The 26124-nt window shown below is 51.4% G+C and overlaps 1 protein-coding gene across 2 annotated transcripts; it reads left to right on the forward strand.

The window, feature by feature from the left end:
* Nucleotides 1-1071: 1071 nt before the first annotated feature.
* Nucleotides 1072-25505, forward strand: PPP2R2D (protein phosphatase 2 regulatory subunit Bdelta). Of its 2 annotated transcripts, none has more exons than XM_066554641.1 (10): nt 1072-1198; nt 1425-1526; nt 11862-11959; nt 14107-14272; nt 15306-15418; nt 18042-18219; nt 19328-19492; nt 22281-22450; nt 22522-22613; nt 23538-25505. In XM_066554641.1, the coding sequence occupies exons 1-10, from the start codon at nt 1192-1194 to the stop codon at nt 23815-23817; spliced, it is 1371 nt and encodes a 456-aa protein (XP_066410738.1). In that variant the 5' UTR covers nt 1072-1191; the 3' UTR covers nt 23818-25505. The 2 variants fall into 2 exon arrangements, with proteins under 2 accessions (XP_066410738.1, XP_066410739.1); XM_066554642.1 differs by having other exon boundaries at nt 1103-1198; nt 1428-1526.
* Nucleotides 25506-26124: the final 619 nt, after the last annotated feature.

Genomic DNA, 26124 nt, shown 5'->3' on the forward strand with positions numbered 1-26124 from the left:
AGATGAGCCGGGCTTAGGAAATGCTGTCACTGAGACACCAGAGCTGAGCCAGGCTTAGGAAATGCTGTCACTGAGACACCAGAGCTGAGCCAGGCTTAGGAAATGCTGTCACTGAGACACCAGAGATGAGCCGGGCTTAGGGAATGCTGTCACTGAGACACCAGAGATGAGCCAGGCTTAGGCAATGCTGTCACTGAGACACCAGAGCTGAGCCGGGTTTAGGAAATGCTGTCACTGAGACACAAGAGCTGAGCCGGGTTTAGGAAATGTTGTCAGAGACACCAGAGCTGAGCCGGGCTTAGGAAATGTTGTCAGAGACACCAGAGCTGAGCCAGGCTTAGGAAATGCTGTCACTGAGACACAAGAGCTGAGCCGGGTTTAGGAAATGCTGTCACTGAGAGGGTGCTCAGGCCTTGGCAGGCGCTGCCCAGGGAGGTTTGGAGTGCCCATCCCTGGAGGTGTCCAGGGAATTCCTGGAGGTCTGGGCTGGGGACAATGGGGCACAGCTGGGACTCCAGCTGATCCTGGAGGGCTTTTGCAGCCTCAGTGGCTCCGGGATTCTGTGATAAATCTGTGATAAACCCCAGAGCAGCGCTGACCCCCTGAGCCCCTGCTACCCTCCCTCCCCTCACCCGGCTCTGGCGCTCGCTGAAGGCGGAAACGAGTCAGAGGCACGTTTGGGGTTTTTTATTGCTTTTGTTGTGTTGTTTTTTTCCCTCATCACAATTAACCCTTCAGGGAGCGAGCAGAAATAAATCGGGAGGCACAGCGTTATTTCCCCGCCGTGGCGGTCCCGCCCCGTCCCTTCACGTAAAGCCGCGTTTGGAGCAGCGCGCGTGGAGCCCCCGCTGCCGCCTGGGGAGCGCCTCCACAGCACCAAGACCACTTCTTCCTCCTCCTCCTGCTGCTCATCCTCCCGCTCCGCCGCCCAGCTCGCTCCGCCGGGCCGGTGCCGCGGCCGGTACCGGTAACGGTAGTGGGGTTAGGGTTGGTACCGGCAGCGGCCGTGCCGCGATCACCGCCCCGCTCGCTGCCCGGCCCGCCCTCCCTGAGGGGAGCCGGCGGTGACGTCACGGCCGGGCCGCCCGGCAATGGGCGCCATTTTGAAACCGCGAACCCTCCCGCGGCTCCGGGCGGCTCCGTCCCGCTCCCGGCCCCGCTCCCGGCCCCGCTCCCGCGGCTCCCCCCGCCATGGCAGGTCTGTGTCCGCGCCCCGCGCTCGGCTCCGCGCTCGGCTCCGCGTTCGCGCCGGGATGGGCCGCGGGTCGGCTCCGTGTGGCCGTGGGAGCCGGCCGCAGGCCGGGCCGCGCCGGGCGGCAGCGGCGGGTGATGCGCGAGCGCGGCGGCCCCGAGGGCTCCGGGCCGGGCTCGGCGCCGGGTCTCCTCTCTTCCCTCCTCTCTCACCGCCCTTTCTCCCTCCGCAGTAGTGGCGAGAGCTGGAGGCGACGGCGGCGGCAGCAGCAACAACGAGGTGCAGTGGTGCTTCTTGCAGGTGAAGGGGGCGATCGACGAGGACGTGGCGGAAGGTGAGGGGAGCCCCTGCGCGCTGAGCCCTCCCGGGCGGCCGCGGGGCAGCGCCGCAGCATCCCCGGCCGTGCCGGGGGGTGTGTGCCATGACTAAGCGAGCTCCCACCCGTAGAGCATCTCGGAGCAGTCACGGCGCCTTCCTCCGGGTCTTTAGTGTGAATCCCTGGGTAGTTGGGGTTGGAGGGGATCTCTGGAGATCACCCAGCCCAACCCCTGCCCAGGCAGGGCCACCTGCAGCAGGGACACAGGAACGCGGCCAGCAGGGTTTGCAATGGCTCTGCAGAGGGAGACCCCAGCCCCTCCCTGGGCAGCTGCTCCAGGCTCTGCCCCTCCAGGGAAAGAAGTTCTTCCCCATGTTGGGGGGGAACTTGCTGTGGTTCAGCTCCTGCCAGTGCTCCTTGTCCTGGCACCGGCCTCTGACAGCCCCGGGCAGGTTTGGAGGGGTTGATGGGGTCCCCTCTCAGCCTTCCCTTCCCAGCCTGGCCGGGCCCAGCTCCCACAGTCTCTCCTCATCTCAGAGATGCTCCATCCCAAAATGACCCCTGTGGCCTCCGCTGGACCCTCTCCAGGAGCTCCTTGGCTTTCCTGTCCTGAGGAGCCCAGAACTGGGCACAGTTCTAGGCTTAGGATAAAAGGTAACAACAGTGATACGATACAGGGAGAGGAAAAAAAGAAACACCAGTGGAGTCTGTCAGGCTTGTCAAGTTTCGCTGTGACGCACAGAGAGTGCAGCTCTGTCATTTGTGCTGCATTGAAAAGTGCAGTTTAAAGGGTTCCTGCAGCTGTGGAGAGATTTGATTCCCACTTGTTAACGTTTGAGAGCTATAAATAGGGATATTAAGCAGGGAAAAAGGGCACACCTTCACATTTCTCTGAAACTTTCCAGGCGCTTCATGTTTTGGACAGAGTAGAAAACAAGAAATGTTTTAACTGGGAAAAGTGTTTTCTGTGGAGTGCAGAAGCTGGGTGGAGTTTTGCTTGACTCTGATGAGAAAGTTCTTTTTTTGCCCATAAATTTTCTGTGTTCTAACTGCCCAGCCTGGCAGTGCTCCTTTCTAAAGTGTGAATTAACTTGCAGGGCCATGTGTGCTCAGCTTGGGTTTGGGATTTTATTTTTGTTACTGGATGCAGTAAATATTTTTCCTTACTGCCTGCTACGGGGAAATTGTGCTGACAGTGTTTTCATTTTCACGCCACTTGTTTGGCATTCCATTTAAAATAATGGCCATTGGAGGGATAGACTGGAAACTGCTCTAGAAACTGGGCTCACTCAGTTGTTTTCTTCCTTTTTCTTCCCTCTGTATGTTTGTAGCTTGCTCTGAAGTTCCCAGAAATCTTGTAGAAATGTATATAAGTAACTTGTATGTTTTTTAAATATTTCTTTTTTCTCGGACCTGTCACCTGTGTAACTAAAAGTCAGTTCTCCATGAGTGAAGGATATATTCCTGGGCACATCTTGCTTCCCAGGTAACTCCTGAGCAGCCTGGATTTGCACAAGCAGGAAAGCTCCAGGAATCATTCAGCACCTGGTTTTGCAAAACTACCACTAAAGTTTCGTTTTCCTGTGGGAATACTAGAACTATTTACAGGCTTTGTGACTTCTTGATTTTTTGTTTTGATTCATGGTCTTTCCCCTCCTCTTACATTTTGCCTTGAAATTGCAATTAAATATAAAAAATACACTATTTATTTGCTAATAACTGCCCAAATTTAATTTCCTAGTAAGAATACAAATACATGGCTAGATTTTGGGCTTCAGCTAGGGACATATTTACTCATTACCATCTTTTAAATCCTCTCTTAGCAAGCTGCACATCTAAACCTGCTTGATGGACAGCTGTTGCCTTGACATAGCCTTTGAATTGCACAGAAATTTTTGTGATGGTGGAAACTTGCTACTGCTGTCAATTTTTGGTCTATTTTGTGAAAAATCAGCTCTAGAGGAGGAGGAGGACACCATGAGTGGCTGGCCAGCCTATTCCATGCAAAGTGTTGTGCTGGATTTTCTTCGAGGTTTATTCAGGAGCTGAAACTGCTCAGCCAGGCAACTGTACCAGAACATACTTTCTTTTACCGTGCACTTCTAACATCTATTTTATACTCCATAGTTGTTTCTCAGGTGTCTGGCTTCATCACAAACACTGGGAAAAGTGCCTGTATCAGACTGGCAGCTGGATTTTCCTAACTGGGGCATTAATACAGAAAATCACTGTCTCCTCTTTGTCTTGTCCGTGCCTTGCCTTCCTCGGTGACTAATCCCTGACCTCTGTTCAGGCTCTGTGTCAGGAAAGAGAAGGGCACTGTTCAGTCTGACCGTTTCTGAAAGACCAGGGTAATCCATCACTTATTGAATATGGATTTTGTAAAGGCTTGGATGTGACTTTTCTAGAACGGAAAAGTTTAGTTGGATTCAGGGAAGAGGACTAGAGGATAAAACAGATTGAGTAAAAGATTTAATATTAGGGATGGCAACAATCACAATTTGAAAGCAAAGGCTGTTAAAGATTGTGTTGTAATTTTGCTGTAATTTTGTTAACCACGTGACTCCAGAACTTGCCCTGATTGCCCATAGAACTTGTAATTCTTGGCCTGCTTTTTTTGTAGAAAGACCTTTCTAAATAGAGAATACAAATGCTGCCAGAGACTTTATCACTTCCATGATTTTTGTGTTGAATTTGTTTTGCATGTTCAAAATTGTCCATTTTGGGAGGTTCTTTTTTGGGGGGGCAAGTAAAATGTACATTTGTTTATTAAATAATGTACAGATATGCCCAAATTCCCACGTGCCAGATGTTCTGCATCTAATCCATGACCACTTGTGGATGCAGTGCTGTATCTCCAGTTAATGATCCAAGAAATAATTTTTTTTTTTTTTAAATTCTCCAGATAGTGACTGGTATTGATTGACTGTCCTGCCAAACAAATCCCTTGTTACCATCACTTCAGCCAACTCTCCTTCTGCTTTTGCTGCCTGCTAGGGGCTGGGTCAGACACCTCAGCAGTTTGCCAGGAAGCAGAACACAAGGAGCAAAGACAGCCACCATCTGATAAAAATATATTAGTCTGTAATCCTGAGTGCAGCTACAAGTGATTTAGAAATGTGCTTTAGAAATTGCTGTTACAAATCAGTGGTTTAAAACGTTCTCATGTGTGGTTCAGGAATTCACTTTGGCTCTTCTCCTGTTCTTAAAAGAAATTCAGGCATGGTTTTGTGCTTCAAAAAAAAACTCTTGCAGTAGGGGTGCAGCTCTGAGATGTCTGGTTCAGTTGCATGAAGGGAGGTGCAGAATTGCTTGCAAGCTTTAATATTGTCTTTTTTGTGTAAGACTAGTGACTACAGAGCCACGTGCTGTTTGCTGTCACCCCAAGTCACTGGTCATGCCTGGAGGTGACACTTGTGCTGCAGAGGGGCAGAAGGTGGGCTGTAAGCTGGCTTTGGGCTGGGTTTCTCCTTGAAAGCCAGTGCTTAGGCAGGAGCAGGACCTCAGATGCCTCTTTGCCCTCCCTGAAGCCTCAGGGTTACCCAGAGCAGCTGTGGCTGCCCTTGGATCCCTGGAAGTGTCCAAGGCCAGGTTGGAGCACCTGGGACAGGGGAAGGTGTCCCTGCAAAGGCAGGGGTGGCACCGGGTGGGCTTTGGGGTCCCTTCCAGCCCACACCAGGCTGGGATTCCATCATTATATTTTGATGAAATAGGAAGCTTTGGTAAGACAGAGCTTGTGAATGGTGAAGAGTTGGAATAAGCAGTGAATATCAACTGCAGAGTTGTAAGTGGGAATGCACAGCAAAGCAATTTGGGTAGTGGGAATACAGGACTTGGTGCAAGTCTTCCTCTGTGAGCAGTGGGAGCTGCTGGATTGGTCCCTGCAGATGGGCAGGCTGTGTGCAGAGGGAAAAGCCTAATGAAAAATGACAAAACCCACTATTTTTTTAAAGGATGGAAGGTCTGAAAGCTTCAACTGAAAGAAAAATGTGATTTTCTTATCATGTTAAGACTTTTATGAACTCCTGATAGAAGTACACCCAAAACCATCACAATGAGCTACTTAGAAAAAACTAACAATAGCATGAATTAATTAAATACACTTCTAGTAGGAGAAGGCTTACTGGAATTAGTCTTCCAAAGGTTAAAAAATAATACCAAGGCAGTAGATTTGCACAAAGAGTACTGGATTATGTCACGAATCTGAGAAACAGCCTCCAGAATTTCTCATGGCTTGTGGGGAAGGCAGGGCAAGCTCTGCAGGCAGGAGAGGAGCACATCTGTGTAACTGAGCTCTGGCTTTGCTGCTCCTTGTCGTGCCGTGCTGGTCTGGCTCTCCCTGCACTGACACAGCCAGCTCTGTGCACCCCAAACTCAGAAGGCAGCTTTTTTGGGGTGGCTTTCAGAGACTGGGCTGCCAGGTCACGGTCTGGTTCCATTGATAGGAAACACAGACGGAGCTGCAGGAGGGGATGGCACTCAGGTCTGCCATGAGCCGGAGCTCTGGGGGTGCTGTGCCATCCCTGGGGGTGCTGTGCCATCCCTGGGGGTGCTGTGCCATCCCTGGGGGTGCTGGCAGCCCCTGAGCAGGGTGCTGCTTCCTGCCTGCCTGTCTCTCTGTCTCTCTGTCTGTCTGTCCACGCTGCGCTCCCGGCAGAGCAGCCTGCGCGCCCCTCCAGGAGCCAGGTGGCTCAGCTCCAGGCATCCAGGACACCCAGGAGCTGGCAGGCTTTCCCACACGGCTCCAAACAAGATGTTTGGAGTCTGCCATGGCCTGTCAGCAGCAGCACTGACCTCAAAGAGCTTCTGCTCTTGCTTTACCTTAAATCTGTTCAAGGATTTCAATTAGTCCCAAAAGCAGAGTTATTTTGGACTAAGTTGAGCACTGCCAGGTGCCTAAAGGCAATTCAAGCCAATTTCACAAGTGAGTCGAGTATTAGGGCATAAAAAAATAGTTAGTCCTTACAAATACTTCAGGTTGGCAGAGTGTTTAGCGGTGTAAGCTGAGGGAATTTTGGTCTGAGCAAAACTATACCCCTTTGGCTTATTCTCCTGATTTCTGGTACACCTCACTCCTGTGGTAACTCTTCAAAGAAACCCTGCAAGTGGAAATGTACAAATTGAGTATGTAAGGAGGCATATTCTGAAAAATAGGTGATCTGAGTAACTTGGATGTGTATGTAAATCGTCAGGTGGTTATTGGCAGCTGTAAAGCTTGGCTCATGTTTCAGTAGGGTTGTGATTTCTATCAGCTGTTAGGAAACAGCACTTGAGGAGCACTGACAGCAGAGCAGTCGGTCCCTCCCCACTGCAGGGTGGCCCCTCCGTTGCACTGGCCGTGCTGGCAGCTGCAGGGGACAGCCCTCCTTCACCTGGAATCGAGTCAGTGACATGGCCAGGGAGGAGGGAGAGGCTGAGGGGCAGAGGTGGCTGCAATGGCAGCAGTGCCTGCCCAGCCCCAGCAGGGTGGAGCAGGGTGCTGCAGCAGCCATCCCAGCTGGAGAGCGGTCTGACTTCACACCCTGCTTCCCTCTGCTCGCCCCAGAGCCCTCAGTGCAGCTGCATAGCCACGGGAGTGTTTGGGAAGTGCAGGTACTGCACATCACTGACAAGCAGTTCTGAGGCCCTGTTGTCTGGAACTTGTTAAGCTCCAGTAGGATTTTGGTTTTTAAACATTTTTTCTATGATTTGCTCTTTAGCAGGTGCTGGTCTCTAAATTGCTTCATTTTCTTTGATAATCTCTTCCCTCTAAAGGGGCTCTCTTTTTTTGACTGATCTTATTTGCTCCTATTATATCTTTTATTTGAGGAGTCTTTCCTGAGTTGCTCTGAAGCGATGGCTCCTTGCTGTTCTCACTGCCCGTGTTTGTCACCTGTGCTCCCTCAGAATGGTCTGTTGTCCCTGTCTGCTGCAAAGAGAGTTGTGTTCCTTCTGATGTCGTGTCACACAGTTCAGCACAGCGTTCCAGGGGGACCCCAGTGTCTGCTCTCTGAGTTGATGTAGGAGCACATCACCTGTGCTGATCCCTTCTGCACTCTGCTTGGTTCCCATGTGCTGTGGGAGACCACACAGTGCCTCCACAGCTTTGTCCAGCCACAGGAGAACTCCAGCTTTGTAGGGTAGCAGTGTTGGAGGGAAAGGTGTGTCACCTCTGAGCCTGATCACAGCCACAGAAATGTTCTCTCTGTCCCCTGACAGTCCATGCCAACCATCTGCCTGCAGCCATTTCCTCTCAAAGCAGGAGCCTCTGCAGAGGTTTCCCTGGGCCTTACAGAAGTTCCTGCTTTGGTCCCAGGATGGGCCATGGCAAATGGAGCTGTGCATTCAGACTCCTTTCCAGGGAGCAGGACAGGAGCCAGGTTTGCAGGCAGGCATTGTTCAGGCTCTGTGCTGAAGTGGTATATTGTCCATTACATATTTGGAAAATTCTAGGTTAAAATGCCCTGGAAGCTGGAACAGCCTCCTTTTTAGGTGCTGTTAGAGAGCTGTGAGTGTTTGGTTCCATTTCACTCCGTGTCTGAGGAGTGGGTTTGTGACAAAAGGCTCTGAGCAGCTCAGGAGGATGAGAGGCACTGGTGCTGACCTTGTCTCATTAGTGTTGGTCCTGAATGCAAGCTGCAGCTGCAAATTCCTCTCTCCTGAGTGAGCCATCAGATAATTCCATGTTTTCAGGTTTGGGTTTTCACCAGAGCAGCAATGCACAGGCAGCTTAGAGAGGAAAAGTTCACAGGAGCTAATTTTAGGCACCTGCTGTAGATGTTGTGGATCTCTTTGCATTCTCCATTACCTCAGCTGAGAGGCCGGGCGCTGATACCGGTGTCAGAAATACCCGGGATGAATCCTGGGGGGATTAAGTTAGTTTGCAGGTATAAGCTTGCTGTCATCTCCAGATCCTAACAAAAGCTGCTCTCTGCCACCCCGGCTCCCTTCACTCCCAGCAGAGCTTGCCCAGGAGGCTCTGCAGGCTGTAAACTTCCCAGAATTCTGGCAGGAGTTGTTTGTAGGGAGCTTTGCACTCAGCAGAGATGGTGAAGGGCTCAGAGCACTCCAACTGAGCTTTGGCACATCTCTCAGGGCTTACAGGGCTCTCCTGAGGCAGGCACTGGGCTCCACCACATTACTGCAGTGCTTGATTTGTGGCCTCTGATGTGTTGGGATGGTGTTTCCTACCCATGGAAGTGATCAGTGCTCCTAAATTTGGGGGTACAGAATCACAGTGTAGTTGCCAGCAATCCTTTTAACACACCAGCTGTGAAAACAGCTCAGAGTTTCTCCTCTGGATGCAGTGTAACCAAGTTGGAACTCATTTCCCGAAATGAGGCTAAACATGAATTTTTCTTGTCTGGAAAGAAATATTGCTAGCCTTGTATGTTACTGTGAAGTCCCAGGGATTGCTGCCCTCCCTGGCTACAGGAGGAGGATTTGCATGGGTGCAAGTCCCAGCCCCACAGGGACAGAACTGGAGGGACAGCTGGACAAACCTCTGTTTCTAAAAAAGCAGTACCTGAGAAGAGCCTTGGGGTGCTGTCCATGAGCAAATATCAGACTGGTTTGGCTTTGCTCACCCTTCCCCACATTCCATTGGGACTTACTCCACTGGCATGGAGAAGAGGCTGAAAGTAAGGCAGGGGGATAAGACTGGGCCTTGGATACCTGAGAAGCAGTTATGACCTCTAATAAAAAATCCTAGAAATCCCAGAGTTAGTGCAGTGATGAAGAGCCTGCAGAGGTTTGCTTTGTTCTTTTCTAAAAGTTTTAAGGTGACTTGGAAGTGAAGAGCAAATGTAGGTGGGTGAAGTGTTGAGCAGAGCAGGAATGGTTTGGAATTCATTCTGTGCTTTACTTGGAGTCTTGGAATATTTTTTTTTTCTTTCACCTGCTTAGAGGTGGTAGAGTGCTGAGGATAGTGGGTGGAATGATTTGGGGGATTGATCTGCTTCAATTAAACGTGCCTGTAGGGAAAACTTTATAATTCATACATTTATGGATAAAACAAGTACAGGACTATTAAAGCAGGTATTTGCTCATATTCCAAATTTTGTAACTTAGAAAATATTTGAAGGAAGCGTCTCTATTTTTGTCCTGCTGTGCCCCCCAGTTCCCTGTTCCCTAGAGCATGTTGGTGACAGACTATTTCAGTGCATCTTCTTTCCCCTCCTCTCCCTGCATTTCTTGTCTCAAGCCATGGAGTTTGGGTAGTGTCTGTGTTTTGGTGCGTTTCCACCCAGGATTCTGCTTGTCTGGGTAGCACTGCTGGGACATAATGGCTGTGTCAGCAGCTGGTTTGGGCATTTTTGAGAAACAAAAATGGTACACGGATTATTTTGAGCAAATAATTGTGTGAATACTCCAGTAGAAAATGGGATAAGCTAATAATAACTTCTTCTTTTTCTAAAATAAAATGGAAAAGTAGCTTTTGTGACTTTGAAAGAATTATATGTGCTAAGGAGGCATTTATTCCTGCTGTTGTTCCCGAGTCTCCAAGGGTAAAAGGGATCCTTGCTAGAAGGGCTTGCAGGTGGGGGTAGTAGTGGAATATTAGTTTTGCTACTAATAAACTGCCATAACTCAAGGTCTTCTTCCTATCTGAGTACTGAAAATGTCATAAAATTCTCAGTGAAGTCACTTCACTGATTGCTTACCTTCTCAGTTTGGTTTTTTTTCCTTGGTTTCCTGCTTCTCCAGGGTGTCCTCTAAAATCCCTGTGTATAATTAATAATAACTGATAATTGACTAGTAATTCCCTTTAAAGAAAGGTGACTATAAAACTGGATGTGTCCAAAAGCTGGTTAGTAATGTGATATTGAAGACTGGCATAAATCTGGCATATAATGTGTGGAAAGATTATATTTACTCATTTATTTAGTTGTTCTAAATATTTTTAATCCAGAAGGTAAATCATTATCTCTCCATACTAGGAAAAAACTTTAAAGGGCATCATTGATAAAAGATGAAAAATGAATTTATGTTGAGAAAACTGGTTAGTGTTTCTAATCTCCTTCCTCATGAGAGTGGGGCATTATTGAAAGGAATTTCAAAGATAGCACATCAAGATCAATACAGGAAAGGAGTTTCCAGGGAGTCTCCAATTGCACACTCTGGAACTAATTGATATGATACACTTCAAACCTCAGAATTTTGCTATCTGCATCATAAATGCAATATTTGATGTGAGCAGGAGCAGTGTTTGCTGAGTGCTTTGTCGGGTTTGTTACCATCTGCCCCAGCCCCGGGACAGACATTTCCAGCTCCTTATCTCCTCTCCCCTTGGCTGGGGTTGTTCAGTGGCAATCATTTCTTTATTGCCACCTCCCAGAGGGGCTGGGGCTGCTCTGGGGGTAAGCACTGGCCTCTCTCCAGCCCCAGGGCACTGCAGCTCCTGAGGGCTTTTCCTTTGCTCTCCTGCTTCGACGTGTCCTCGCTGATGCTTCTGCAGGGAGCTGGTTCAGGAAGCTCAACTGAAGAATTTTGTTTCTATTTTGCACCTTTGGCCGAGCAGAGCTGCCTGTTCCAGGCTCTTAAAGGAATGAACTCCCTGAGTGCTTGGCTTGGGAAGGCAGGAGTGCCTCAGCCTCACCTGGATCAGGGCACGCTGCAGGTGGGAGCAGGATGTACACACCTGGCAGGATGCACACCCTGGGGTGGGATCCCTGGGCTGGGGAGCTCAGGGCAGGGATATCCCCAGGGACACTGCAGTGGTACTGCCCAGGGCAGGGATATCCCCATGGACACTGCCCAGGGCAGGGATATCCCCATGGATAAAGCTCAGGGCAGGGATATCCCCATGGACACTGCCCAGGGCAGGGATATCCCCATGGATAAAGCTCAGGGCAGGGATATCCCCATGGACACTGCCCAGGGCAGGGATATCCCCATGGACACTGCCCAGGGCAGCACACACACCTTGGGGAGCTCAGGGCAGGGATATCCCCATGGATAAAGCTCAGGGCAGGGATATCCCCATGGATAAAGCTCAGGGCAGGGATATCCCCATGGATAAAGCTCAGGGCAGGGATATCCCCATGGATAAAGCTCAGGGCAGGGATATCCCCATGGATAAAGCTCAGGGCAGGGATATCCCCATGGACACTGCCCACAGGCAGCACATACACCTTGGGTTCCTAAGCCAGCGTACTTCTGGTGACTAAAGGCCTGCACTGAGGAATGAGTAAGTGTTTTGGCTTGTCAGTAAAAGTGTGTCAGGCTTTGAAACGTGGCTGCATTTGGGGATGTAAATGAAGATTTTTGTCATTGCATTAATATAAGTTGTAATGCTTTTTTTATGCTCAAGTCTTGGAACTCCTTGATTGCTTTCCACATTACAGTGCTGGTTTATTTCTGTTCTCTTTACAGCTGATATAATTTCAACAGTTGAATTTAATTACACTGGTGATCTTCTTGCAACAGGAGACAAAGGTGGCAGAGTGGTTATATTTCAAAGGGAACAAGAGGTCAGTGACTCAAAAAACAAAAGTGTTGTTACTACACTGTTCTTGTGTTGCACAGTCTCACTTCATCTGTTCATGCCCCGATATTTAAATGGAGAGTTTTCTCAGAAAACCCCAAGTTAGACACGTTTGTAAGTATCTGCCCTGTGCTGTACTTGGTAAGTTGGTTTCGTGAGGGTTCCCCTCCCTCCTTGCAAAAAAAAAAGTCCCCAAAATCCAAGTGAGCTCTTTATCTGTACCTGGTGTCCTCAGTGTCGCTTTGCAGAATTTGGACTTTCTCCTGAATTTTTCCACTGGGTCAAGCTGACCCGAGATAAATCACAATGCTTTGGGAGAGAATGTGAAAGAAGTTCAGGAAATAAGCTGCAAGAACTACAGGATAAGGTAGTTAAAAATTGTTTGAGGATTTAAAACCAGTGGAAACAGCCACTTCTCCAGAAACACTTGAGCATTTCCCATCAGAGAGTGGGAGCACTGTCACTCCTGCACTTCCACAGCTCCTCTTCATGAGTTCAGCTGTATGACAGTGCTGTAATGTCCTTGTGTGTTCATCCTGAGCTGGGATATCCCGAGCAGCAGTGGGGATGGGAAACATCCACCAAGTGCTGAAAAGTATTTGTCATGTCTGGGAGGAATCTGGGATTGCGTTCTTTAAAAAGTCAGTATTCCACATGGCAGTTCTCACCAAAGTGTCTCCATATTCTGTCCTTTGAGGAGTTGGAGGGAACTTGAGGGTTTGAGCATTCTCCTGGGTCAGAAATACCAGAATTAATAATGGAATTTTAATTCAGCTTGTCTGTACATGAATATTACAGATCTTTGGGTGCTGTGGGATTTGTCCAGCAGAACCCCTCTGTTCTCCTTGTGGGGCTGAGATGATGCTCTATTAATGAGCACCTGGCCAGTGTTTTGCATTTGTGCTCCCATGCTGCTGGTGCCAGCCTGTCCCACAGGTGCCCGTGTGGCTGCTCTTGGAGGCTCTGGAGCAGTGAGGTGCCAGCAGTGCTGCAGTGTTACCTGCCTGCACCCACACGGCTCCGGGCTCATCCATCATTTACTGGGGTGGCCAGAGATAAGGTCAGAGGTGCCTCAGGCACATCCTGAACTTCTCAGGATCTTGGACTTGCCTGATCTGGAGGGGACTATTATGGGCTGGCTCTCAGTTGTTCTGTAAGGCAAAACCTGCCTGTCACGGCACTTCTCAGAGAGGGGAAAAACAAACCCCAGGTCAGACTGTTCACACAGGAGTATTCAGCTGTCTCCTTGGGAACACATGGAAACACACATGGAAACTGAGGCAAGAGTTGGGAATGAGGGACGTTTCTTTTGTCGTGTGCAAAACTGCAGGAAAGAATCTAAAATAAGTGTATAATGCTGGAACCTTAAAATAATTACCATATTTTTTACCCAGTTTGGATTTAAGATGCAGTTCACTAGGTCAGTGACAGTTTATGGTGGTTATACAGTTCCCCAGACACTTGGGATTTGGGAAGGCACCCTGGAATGCTCTGCAGCATGCCCTGGGCTCATAGGACTTGACTTCACTTGCAAGCAGCAATTACTGCAGCCAAACGTGTGAGTAGAGAGGGAAAGCATCAGTGCCAAGGCAGCTCACCCTGAGTGCAGGGAACTTCTGGATGGGGGCAGGTGAGAGGAGCCTGCCCACAATTCTTACAAGTCAATGACGTGTAGGGAGTAAAGTCATGTAAAGTCTGAGAGTTCAGTGAGAGTGTGGAAACTCCACAGCTGTGAGACACTGCAGGGCAAACTGCACCCCTGGGGCTGTTCTGCACCTCAAACCACTGACACCAACTTACTCACAAAGCCTGATAACAGGCTGCCTCAAATCTGATCATGCAAATCTGGGGAACCTTGCTCTCTGTTCCTTGCTCCCACACCCACCACATGAGAATAGCAAAGCCTGAAGGGTGCACAGATGTTTCTACACAAACCTGCATTTCTAAAGAGGAAGGGCTGTGTGCACTGTATTGATGCTAAACTGGGTACAATATCACAGACTGAAGATTCAGAATCCAAGAGCTGTTGTAAAAGCTGACGTTCTTATTGACAGTTTCTAGTGGTTGTTTTGTGCAGGCCATTTCTGAGGGACCCAGTGCCACCAGCCTCAAGAAATGCTCTTTTTCTTGCAGACTAAAAGCCGTCCTCTCTCTCGAGGAGAATACAATGTTTACAGTACCTTCCAGAGTCATGAGCCTGAGTTTGACTACTTGAAAAGTCTAGAAATTGAGGAAAAAATTAATAAAATTAGGTGGTTACCACAACAGAATGCTGCTCACTTCCTGCTGTCTACAAATGGTAAGGGCCCTTTATTTTGCACAAAGAACTTTGTCTTTGGAATATTGTCTCACCTGTCATACACTTGGGGTTTTTTTCTGACATATTTTGGGGTTGTTTTAATGTCTTCTCTAATTACATGCAAAATATGTCTTGATTGTAATGTTGGCTATGTGAATATTGGGTCTGTTTAATTTTGGTGCGTCATGGAGCATCTGTAAATGAAATTGTAGAACTGGGTACATGGGTTAGTGGGAACAGTTACACTCATGTCTTAAAGGTATTTTCCAACCTAAACTATTCTGTGGAAAAACCTTGCTCTTATTATCAGAGGAATACATTGTTTTAACAGTTTAGATCACTTTGTGAGGTTGTGGTGAAATTCTAAAAGCAGGAGTGACTTCTGTCTGCTGGTCTGTGCAATTAAAACAATTTCCTCTGATAGAAGTGTTAATAAAGCATTCTTTAAACGATGTCATCTGAAATGCTCTCCAGGAGTTTGGGGAGGAGAGGTTTGGCTCCAGTTAGCCAAGGCTCTCACCATTGGGTGAGACAAGTGTGCACTCACTGCCTGCACTTGGAGCACTTCTCTGGGAACACCTGGAAGCGCATTCCTTAGGAGACACTGGGGCAAACCCTGATCTCTGCCTTTGGCTGGCTCTGAGCAGGTGCCTGGGACAAACCTGGTTTCCTTTAGGACTGGTAGTATGAGGGCTTCATGTGTTTGTTGGGTTTGGTCCCTAGCAGTGGTCTCCTAATGTAATTCAGCAAATCATCCAGGCTTAGTGGAGAATTTGGGTAATTGCTTTGTGAAACTCTCCCCAGGCAGTGGCCTTTGGGTGAGTGGGAGGCACAGGGCCTTACTGCTCAGACACAAATTGGGATCTTACTCAAACTGCACCTCACCTTGTGGGTAAAGAACTCGGCCAGGGTCGCTCTGCTGCAGGCAGGGGAAATGCAGACAGGTCACTCATGTCCACTCTGCTGAGTCCATATTTACTGATTTCATTTTGTATTCCATCCCTTCTCAAGCATGTGAATTTTCTGGTTTTAGATAAAACTATTAAACTATGGAAAATAAGTGAAAGGGATAAACGAGCTGAAGGTTATAATTTAAAAGATGAAGATGGAAGACTTAGGGAGCCTTGCCGAGTCACAGAACTACGGGTACGTCTGCTCTTTGACTTCATGTATCTCTCTGCATGCTCCTCTCTCTCTCTGTGCTACCAAACTGAAATGTGCAAATCAAAAATGGTGTTTGTGTCAGGCTCACTGAAACCTTCAGAAAAAATGGAGACACTTCATATTATTCTTATATATAAAAACTATTAAAAAAAAGTTCCTCTGGGAAACTTGGGGAAAACTTTCATCATTATTATACTGTATTTCTAAGAGGATGACTCAAAAATTGGAATAGGATATTCTGATATTCTGTGGCTGGATGAATGTTTCTGTGTTTGTTAAAGCAAGTTCCAGGCATTTGTGTAACCTAATGTGCACTGCAATAGTCTTGGATGTGCTGTAGTGGTAAGGTTAGTGCTCCAAACTTGGGATCATTTGGAGCAGGAGCCCTAGAAATGAAAGGTGGGGTTGGGGTTTTTCCTGGGGTTTCATGTTGTTCCACCATCAGCAGGAGCAGAACTGAGGCTCTCGATGCTCTCAAAGCCCCCCTCCATGGTAGAGACTTCAGCTGGAGGCATTTCTTGGGGTTTGTCTTGCTTTTGCCAAAGCTGAATGTTGAGCAGAAGCTTTGGGTGTACAAAATGCGTTGGGAAAAGATTTCCACTGCCTCAGTGTGTGCAAGCCAGGGTTGGATTGAGTGTTCCATGAGAGCAGCTACATCCCTTAGGATCCAGTGGTAGGAGGAGGTCCTAGTGGAGTTTTGGGTTCTGTAGCCTTGCCCTGCTGGAGCAGGCACCAGCTGGGGCTCTGGAGGGGCACTTTGGGGGCCTTAAGGCTCTGGGCTGCAGCCCTTGCAGGCACTACAGCCTGGGAGAAGGGCTGATGGGTGAGCCAAATCTGAACAAGAGCTGGCTGGAGGAAAAACCTCACCTGGGGGTACCTTCATGTGTTAAAATGCTCAGGGTTTGGAGAGCCAGAGTGTACCAGGAGCTCTGGGGCTCCCTTGGCAGGTTTTGTTACAGAAACACAGTGCCCATGGTCATGGGGACGTGTCCATGGAGGAGAAGCAGCACTTTACACAGAGACCATGGCATTCCCAAGTCCCATTCCTGATCTTTCCTATTAGTGCACCTGTGCTGTCACAGCCAGGGTGAGAGCACTCTGCTGAGATAGGACAGTGGCCTGATAAAAATTAATGGATTAATTGTAGTCGTTAGCTGGTGTAAACAGGCTGGGAGATACTAACCAGGAAGGCAAGGCAGGTAGGCAGCTCTGGGCTGGGTCAGTCCTTGTTCCAGGAAGACAGGTTACCTTAGGCACCCCTGAGCTCAGCTGGCTGTGGGAGCAGAGCATCCAGGTGTGCCTGAATTCCTGCTGACTGTTGATGAGCAAATTGGGAATTTTCTTGGAGACTGTTCTGGCCAGTTTCCTGAGCATCCCTCCAAGGTCTGGGGACATTTCTAAGGGTTTGTTTACAAGCACAGCCCATGTGTGTTGGGTGAGGCACCAAGGGCTGGCTTTGACTGGGAGGTTTCCTGTTGGCAGTGTCCAAAGTCAGCATCCATGTGCTCTCTCTGTATTTTTTGTGCTCAGTGGATTTCAGAAGTGTTTAGTCACCGAATCAATACAGAAATCTGTGCAGTGCAATTAATGAATTGCCATCAAACAAGCTGTGGGGTTCAGGGCTCGGTGTTGGCGCCAGTTCTGTTTAAGGTCTTTATTGATGATCTGGCCGAGGAGATGGAGGGCAGCCGCTGAGTTGACAAGAGGATGGAACATTGATGAGTGGGATGTGCATCTGCTGGAGGGCAGGAAGCTCTGCAGGGGAAACTGGACAGGCTGGATTCATGGGCCAGGCCAGAGGGGTAGAGTCCCCATACCTGGAGAGGTTTCACAGCTCTCTGTGGCACTTGGGGACAGGGGATGGTGGTGGCCTCAGCAGTGCTGGGGGAATGGACACAATCCAGAGGGTCTTTCCTAGGATAGTGACCCTGTGCTGGGTGATGTGTGGGGGTCAGCAGTCACTCTGTGCTGGGTGATGTGTGGGGGTCAGCAGTCACTCTGTGCTGGGTGATGTGTAGGGGTCAGCAGTCACTCTGTGCTGGGTGATGTGTGGGGGTCAGCAGTGACTCTGTGCTGGGTGATGAGTGGGGGTCAGCAGTCACTCTGTGGGGGTCAGCAGTCACTCTGTGCTGGGTGATGTGTGGGGGTCAGCAGTCACTCTGTGCTGGGTGATGAGTGGGGGTCAGCAGTCACTCTGTGCTGGGTGATGTGTGGGGGTCAGCAGTCACTCTGTGCTGGGTGATGTGTGGGGGTCAGCAGTGACTCTGTGCTGGGTGATGAGTGGGGGTCAGCAGTCACTCTGTGGGGGTCAGCAGTCACTCTGTGCTGGGTGATGTGTGGGGGTCAGCAGTCACTCTGTGCTGGGTGATGTGTGGGGGTCAGCAGTCACTCTGTGCTGGGTGATGTGTGGGGGTCAGCAGTCACTCTGTGCTGGGTGATGTGTGGGGGTCAGCAGTCACTCTGTGCTGGGTGATGTGTGGGGGTCAGCAGTCACTCTGTGCTGGGTGATGTGTGGGGGTCAGCAGTCACTCTGTGGGGGTCAGCAGTGACTCTGTGCCCAGCCCCTGTGCTCTGTGCCCAGCCCCTGTGCTCTGTGCCCGCTCAGGTGCCAACGCTGAAGCCCATGGACCTGATGGTGGAGGCCAGCCCACGCAGGACCTTCGCCAATGCCCACACCTACCACATCAACTCCATCTCTGTCAACAGCGACTACGCCACGTACCTGTCTGCCGACGACCTCCGCATCAACCTCTGGCACCTGGAGGTCACCAACAGGAGCTTCAGTATCCTTCGGTGCCCTCTGCACAGCAGGTGCAGCTCAGCTGCCTGTATTTAAGAGAATCGCTTCACTGGTACTAATTAGAGTGGGTGTTTGAAGCCAGGGCTTAAAAGAGAATTTCTGAAGTGTGGAGGTGTAATGCAGTGAAAGCAGGCTTCGGGATGCTCAGTCTTTGCTGAGGGCAAGCATGCCTCCAGTGGAAAACTGTCAGTAGAAACATCAGAGAGGGTTTGATTTCTAAGGAGAAATTCAGGAATTGTGGGAGCATCCCTAACTTGTGGAGTTCAGTCAGCTTAAATAAGAGTTGGTGGATATGAACAGAAGATCCTTTGTTACTCTGGATACTTCTTTCAAAGCTTGTGGTCTCTTAACCAAGTGACACTTCTCTTGAAACCAAATCTCAATATTGTTTCATGTCAAATGATACCATTAACTGCAGAAGTAATTTTCAGATCTTTCTGCAAACCTATGCAACTAAAACTAACAGAGTGCTTTACATTGACAAACCTGCAGTAAAATAAAAGTTGCAGGAGTACAGGTCAGTTTCTAAAGTTTTAGGTCAGATTTTCCAATGCTTTAGGTAAAGAGATGAGGCTTATTTGCTGTGGAATAGGAAGCATTAAGAAGGAGGTTTAGGGAGGCTTGCTGGACTTTGATTCTTGTGAGATATTCTTTCATTCCAGGAGTCTGAAACTGCCCAGCATCTGTGGATTTGAGATAAGAAAGCTGGAGAAGCACTTTTTAAAAGAGCATGTAATGACAGACCAAAGGGGATTGGCTCCCCAGAGGCAGGGTTAGATGGGATGTTGGGCAGGAATTGTTCCCTGGCAGGGTGGGCAGCCCTGGCACAGGTGCCCAGAGCAGCTGGGGCTGCCCCTGCATCCCTGGCAGTGCCCAAGGCCAGGCTGGACACTGGGGCTGGGAGCAATCTGGTCCCTCCCAACCCAGAGCATTCTGGGATGACTGTGACCTGTCAAATCCAGAGTTCTGCAGGCTGTCCCCCACTCTTGTACCTTACCCAGGGTGGAAAGGTTGTTAAGCTCCGTCACTGATGAGCTGCCGGAGGGAGGGGCTCGGTGTGAAGCGTTGCAGGCCTTGACCAGCTGTGGCAGACATCGTGGACATCAAGCCAGCCAACATGGAGGAGCTGACGGAGGTGATCACGGCGGCCGAGTTCCACCCGCACCACTGCAACGTGTTCGTGTACAGCAGCAGCAAGGGCACCATCCGCCTGTGCGACATGCGCTCCTCGGCGCTGTGCGACCAGCACTCCAAGTGTGAGTGCCCGCCCTCCTTCCTTCCTTCCTGCCCGCCTTCCTGCCCGCCTTCCTGCCCGCCTTCCTGCCCGCCTTCCTGCCCGCCTTCCTGCCCGCCTTCCTGCCCGCCTGCCTTCCTTCCTGCCCGCCTGCCTGCCTTCCTGCCCGCCTGCCTGCCTTCCTGCCTGCCTTCCTGCCCGCCTTCCTGCCCGCCTTCCTGCCTGCCTTCCTGCCTGCCTTCCTGCCTTCCTGCCTGCCTTCCTGCCTGCCTTCCTGCCTGCCTGCCCGCCTTCCTGCCCGCCTTCCTGCCCGCCTTCCTGCCCTCCTTCCCGCCTGCCTGCCCGCCTTCCTGCCTGCCTTCCTGCCTTCCTGCCTTCCTGCCTGCCTTCCTGCCTTCCTGCCTGCCTGCCTTCCTGCCTGCCTTCCTGCCTTCCTGCCTGCCTTCCTGCCTGCCTTCCTGCCTTCCTGCCTGCCTGCCTGCCTGCCTGCTTTCCTGCCTTCCTGCCTGCCTTCCTGCCTGCCTTCCTGCTTTCCTGCCTTCCTGCCTTCCTGCCTGCCTTCCTGCCTGCCTTCCTGCCTGCCTTCCTGCCTGCCTGCCTGCCTGCCTTCCTGCCTGCCTTCCTGCCTTCCTGCCTTCCTGCCCTCCTTCCTGCCCTCCTTCCTGCCCTCCTTCCTTCCTGCCTGCCTTCCTGCCTGCCTTCCTGCCTGCCTTCCTGCCTGCCTTCCTGCCTTCCTGCCTGCCTTCCTGCCCTCCTTCCTGCCCTCCTTCCTGCCCGCCTGCCTGCCTTCCTTCCTGCCTGCCTTCCTGCCTGCCTGCCTTCCTTCCTGCCTGCCTTCCTGCCTGCCTGCCTTCCTTCCTGCCTGCCTTCCTGCCTGCCTTCCTGCCTGCCTTCCTTCCTGCCTGCCTTCCTGCCTGCCCTCCTGCCTGCCTGCCTTCCTGCCTGCCTGCCTTCCTGCCTGCCCTCCTGCCTGCCCTCCTGCCTGCCCTCCTGCCTGCCCTCCTGCCTGCCTTCCTGCCTGCCTTCCTGCCTGCCTTCCTGCCTGCCTTCCTGCCTTCCTGCCTTCCTGCCTGCCTTCCTGCCTGCCTGCCTGCCTTCCTGCCTGCCTGCCTGCCTTCCTGCCTGCCTTCCTGCCTGCCTTCCTGCCTGCCTTCCTGCCTGCCTGCCTGCCTTCCTGCCTGCCTTCCTGCCTGCCTTCCTGCCTGCCTTCCTGCCTGCCTGCCTTCCTGCCTGCCTTCCTTCCTGCCTGCCTTCCTGCCTGCCTTCCTGCCTTCCTGCCTGCCTTCCTGCCTGCCTGCCTTCCTGCCTGCCTTCCTGCCTGCCTTCCTGCCTGCCTTCCTTCCTGCCTGCCTTCCTGCCTGCCTTCCTTCCTGCCTGCCCTCCTGCCTGCCTTCCTGCCTTCCTGCCTTCCTGCCTGCCTTCCTCCCTTCCTTCCTTCCTGCCCGCCCACCTTCCCTCCCTTCCTTCCCTTCCTTCCCTCCCTCCCACCTTCCTCTTCTCCAGCCACGGGGTACCCTGACCTCCCTGGGGAGCTCCAGGGCAGCAGTGCTGGGCAGTGCTGGGCAGTCCCAGTTGCCTTGTTGTAGCCACCCCTGGGCACAGGTGTAGCGTGAGGCACCACCTACCTGGCTGCTGTTTGCCCGTTTGTGCCTCATAAACTGATGGGGACGAGTGCTTTGGGCACAGTGAGGCCTGTCTGCTGGCCACACTCAGGCTGGCTGCCTCGAGGTATCTGCTCTCCCCATGCCAGTTCAGGGCAGCTCTTGCACCTCTGTGCATTGCAAACTGGGCTGCTGCTGCCAGAATCCCTGTCCCCTGTGACCAGTGCAGCTGCTAGGGTAGGATAGGATAGGCTGAATCCCTAGGAATATGTCCTGGAAGTTTCCAGGGATGCAGGGTGGCTGCTCCCTTGGCTGCTGAGCCACCAAAGCACGAGCAGGGGAGGAAAGAAAGCTTTGCTGTGGGAGCCATGGGGATCCTGCCTGGGCCTTGCACGCAGCCACGTGTTCCTGTTCCCTGCTGGCAGAGCTGAGCTCTAGCATTGCCCAGCCCAGGGGGTGCCTGCCACACAGACACTTCAGGCCAGCTTCCTGCAGTGCAGAGAGGGCTTTCCTGGGGCTAGAAGGAAATACTTGTGCAATGGGAAGTGACTAATGCAAGGCCACCCCACTGATTGGTTCAGTGTTGCATTAAATCACTTAAAAGCACTTCATTTTTAACTGCTTGTGACTGAATCACATCCTGCAACAAGGGGTCTTTCAAAAATGAGTGAGATCTGGCTAGCCTGGGTCAGGAATCTCTGATTTCAGAGGTTGACTTGTGGATTTAAACAGCACATGTGTTGATCTGCTCCCTAAAGTCACACAAACTGTGTTGCAAATGTAGCTGCTCACATTTCAGGGTTTGTTTAGTACAGCTGTGGTTCAGAGCTAAGGAAAAGTACATGGTCCAGTGGTCTCCTGGTGTTGGGGTCCCTGCTGTTCCCACCTGCTGCTGTTGTGGCTGATGTGTAGATCAGGTGTGATGGTTACAGTACCCACTGCAGTTTGCTGCTCTGGTTGGTCCCCAAGACCTGTGAGTTGTGGTTTGCTGGTGCTGTGCTCTGATTGAATGTTGGAGATGGACGTCTGGCACTCTGGTGACCTAGAGCACAACAGTGCTAAAAAAGAGATTATTTCTGAGAAGTGTCTAACAGCAACTTTCTTCATAAAGAAGCTAGTCACCGATTTAAAATTCTCCAGTACTGAAAACATGGAGGCCGTGTAAGAGCCGGCGTTGGTTTCACGTGGAACTGTGTGTTCTCTCTGCAGTTTTTGAGGAACCTGAAGATCCTAGCAGCAGATCATTTTTTTCAGAAATAATATCCTCGATATCTGATGTGAAATTCAGCCACAGCGGGCGATACATGATGACAAGAGACTACCTGTCTGTCAAGGTGTGGGACCTCAACATGGAGAACAGGCCCGTGGAGACCTACCAGGTAGAGCACCCCGCGTGCCGAGCTGTCCCTCCCGTCCCCATGCCCGTGTCCAACGCATGTCCCTTCCCCAGGTGCACGAGTACCTGCGCAGCAAGCTGTGCTCCCTCTACGAGAACGACTGCATCTTCGACAAGTTCGAGTGCTGCTGGAACGGCTCCGACAGGTGAGGGGCGAGGGGCTCGGCCTGGCCAGGGCCAGGGCTGCCAACGGCTCCTGGTCACCAGGGGGAGGGCACAAAGCCCTGCCGTGGGCAGGGCACACCAACAGCATTGCCAGGGCTGTTCCTGCCCTGTGCCCAGGTGAGCCCAGCAGAGGCACCAGCACACGAGGGACCTGCAGCTGCTGGAGAGAATCCAGAGGAGGCACTAAATGATCAGAGGATGGAGCAGCTCTGCTGGCAGGAAGGGCAGGGAGAGGCTATTCAGGCTCTTCCTGAAAGGCTGTTCACCTGGAGAGGAGAAGCTCCAGGGTGGCCTCACACTACCTGAAGGAGCCAAGAAACTGGAGAGTATTTACAGGGGCCTGGAGTGCTGGGACACAGGGAATGGCTCCCCCTGCCAGAGGGCAGGGCTGGATGGGAGATTGGGAATTGGGAATTGTTCCCTGGCAGGGTGGGCAGCCCTGGCACAGGTGCCCAGAGCAGCTGGGGCTGCCCCTGGATCCCTGGCAGGTTGGACACTGGGGCTGGGAGCACCTGGGACAGTGGGAGGTGTCCCTGCCATGGCAGGGGTGGCACTGGGTGGCATTTGGGGTCCCTTCCAATCCAGACCTGACTTCTGTTGACAAGGGACAAAGGGATAGAGGAGCACCAGGAAAACCTGCTTTGCTCACGTGCAGCTGAAAAAAGTGTCACTGCAGCTGAGTGCCAATGGCAGGAGGGGACAGCAGGGAGCACGTGCTGAAAGTGAAGTGGTGCACTGGAAGCAGTGCCCAAGCCCCAGAGGAACGGAGCAGATGTCCAGTGGAGAGGAGAGCAATGGAATGCCATGGCCTGGTGATGAGCATGGCCTGACAGTCACGTGTAGGACTCAGAGGAGGGGGTGGATTTTATTTCTTACAAGATGTGCCTTCCTTTTCCTTGAACCAGTACAATCATGACTGGATCTTACAACAACTTCTTCCGGACGTTTGAGCGGAGCACGCTCCGGGACACCACCCTGGAGGCCTCCCGGGAGAGCAGCAAGCCTCGTGCCATCCTAAAGCCGCGCAAAGTGTGCACCACTGGCAAGAGGAAGAAGGACGAAATTACCGTTGACAGTCTGGACTTCAACAAGAAGATTCTGCACACAGCATGGCACCCCACGGAGAACATCATCGCTGTAGCTGCCACCAATAACTTGTATTTATTCCAGGAAAAGGTTAACTAAGGATGGCTGCCCGCGGACAGAGTCTCGTCTCACATAGTTCAGCTCAGTTGTTTATCTGTAACAGAAGGCCTTGTTGTCCTATCAGTGAGGAACATTGATGCACTTACTTCCCTTGAGCTATCGGAGAGCATCTGGCCTGGCTTTGAGTTCCTGGCGTGCTTCTGCCTTCGGTGGGGTGGGAGCATCCACGCGCCTTTCGGGGAGGACCCTCCGAGGCAGAATTGGTGGACAGTGCTCAATGAGGCCAACACTCAAAACAAATGTATTTATTGATGTCTGAGCCTTCCTTTCCAGTTTATAGACCAAAAAATTTAACACCTGAGAAGAAAAGGTTGTCATAAAAGTGTAATTTCTCTCTCTCGCTCTCTGCTGTAATATTTGGGCCTTTCAGAACATTTCTCGTGCTTGATGCCTGTCCATTCCTCCTCGGGCCCGGGCCAGGGCCTGACCTCAGAGCACAGTGGCAGGGCTTGAGCTGGGGTCTAGGCAGGTGTCCATGGCTATTTACTCACCAACTGTACCTATAACCACACCTTCTGGTGGAAACCACTTAATAAATAACAGCCTATCAAACATGTTCTTAGAGCTGGAGGGATGTATTCAGTCTTCTTTTTGTATTGCATGTCCTGAGCTGGTGCAGAACAGTTCTGGTGGCACCTCTGACAGGGTTTGCCCCAAAACACCGAGTTTTTGGCAGACTAATACAAACTTTTTTGTGTAGTATTTCAGATTCTGAATTTAGAGTTTCCATGGCATTGTCATAGAGTTGGAGTTGCACTGGATTTGTTGTCAGAGGCTCTGTGTGTGCCAAGTAGGAGATGGAAAGGGTCCTAGAAACATCCACAGCCTTAACCAAGTGTCGGCCTTGCACGGAGGGAACCAAAACATCGACACCTTCTCTGCTCTGAGGATAAACGTGCAGCTTCCTGGTGCATCTCACCCTCAGCCAGAGACAGACCTGACGTGCGTTAATGGTTTTTAACCTTTTTAGTATTTGTCACAAAGGGAACAGTTTATTTTAAGTATTTGGCGTAGAATCTTGCATTTCCCACTGCAGTTCCAGAGCCACTCCGGGCTGTGCTGCAGCAGGGCCGGGCTGGGCTGCCCAGGGTGAGCCCCGGCTGGCGGGACAGCAGCTGCTGGAGCTCTCTTGCTCACTTGTTTTAAGCCTTAGGTACTGTTTCTTTCTTTGTTCTTTTTTTCTTCCAAAGAGGCCTAAATGACATCCCCTTCCCCCGGATGAGCCCGGGGCCGTGTCCAGCAGCCCCCAGCAGCCAGAGGCTGCGCTCTGCCAGGTGCCTGCAGCCTGGGAACTCCTTCCCAGAGCCCCAAGCTTTCCCCCAGCCAGCCCCAAGTGTGGTTACACTCCGTTTTCCCTGGAACAAGGGCTTGTTCCAGTCCCAAGAGCAAACCGTGGCCGTCCCGCCCCTCCCGGAACCGCCCCCGAGCCGCTGGGTCCCAGGAAGGTGGGAAGGACAAAGCCTGAGGTTCTCCCGGGAAAGGCTCGGTCCAGCCAGTCCTGTCCTGTAGTTGGTTGTGACACTTTGGAACTCTGGAGATGTGGAACTGGGGGGTCGCTGAAGCGTTGATCCAACCGCGTTCCCAACGCCTGCTCGAGCCGATCCGTGGGGTTGTACATAATTGTTCAGTTCTTTTGACCAAAAAGTTTAATAAATTTTAAATGTTTACCTGGCGTGCTCCCTGTGTTTTGCAACGTTTCCTTCTGTGTGGGAGGGAATTGGCTGGATGGGCCAGCCCAGGGGGGGTGTTTCCAGTTGGGATTGGTTGGAGTAGCCAGGGCTGCTGGTTGTGGATCTGCTTTTTCAGCAAATACAAGTGGAATTTCCATAAAAAGGATGTGGTGGAGTCTCCTTTTCTACAGCCCTGTTTGCTCGTACCACTTACAATTAGCTTCTGACTATTCTCATGGAATTTTTATCCTTTTATCTAAAACCAGATTTTAGTGTCAAGTTTGGTAAAACTGCTGCCTAGTGGAGCACCCCGCTCTAGTGCAAGGTTTTACCACCATGGCAAGGGGTGGGACTGGATGGGGCAGTGCTGGGTGGGCTTTCAGCTCCCTCCCAACCCCAACCCTTCTGGGACTGCTCCTGCCCCAGGGCTTTGGGCAGGCCCACGGGGAAGCAGCCGAGGGAGCTTCACCCAGCCCCTGCAGGCCAAGGCCGTGGGCTCAGCCCCTGGTGATGTCGTGCCATGAAACTGGGATTGACGTCCCAGCAGTGAGGAGCGGGTGAGCACGAACATTGCAGTACCTCACTGTGCCCGAGCAGCCAGCACTGCCCAGGGTGT

The sequence above is a fragment of the Molothrus aeneus genome, chromosome 8 (genome assembly GCF_037042795.1).
Source record: "Molothrus aeneus isolate 106 chromosome 8, BPBGC_Maene_1.0, whole genome shotgun sequence".
In the NCBI taxonomy this organism is placed as follows: domain Eukaryota; kingdom Metazoa; phylum Chordata; class Aves; order Passeriformes; family Icteridae; genus Molothrus; species Molothrus aeneus.

Coding starts and splice junctions, on each gene's coding strand:
- PPP2R2D (XM_066554641.1), top strand. Junction 18,220..19,327: donor GGTCACCAACAGGAGCTTCA/GTATCCTTCGGT, acceptor CAGCTGTGGCAG/ACATCGTGGACATCAAGCCA. Junction 19,493..22,280: donor GTGCGACCAGCACTCCAAGT/GTGAGTGCCCGC, acceptor TTCTCTCTGCAG/TTTTTGAGGAACCTGAAGAT.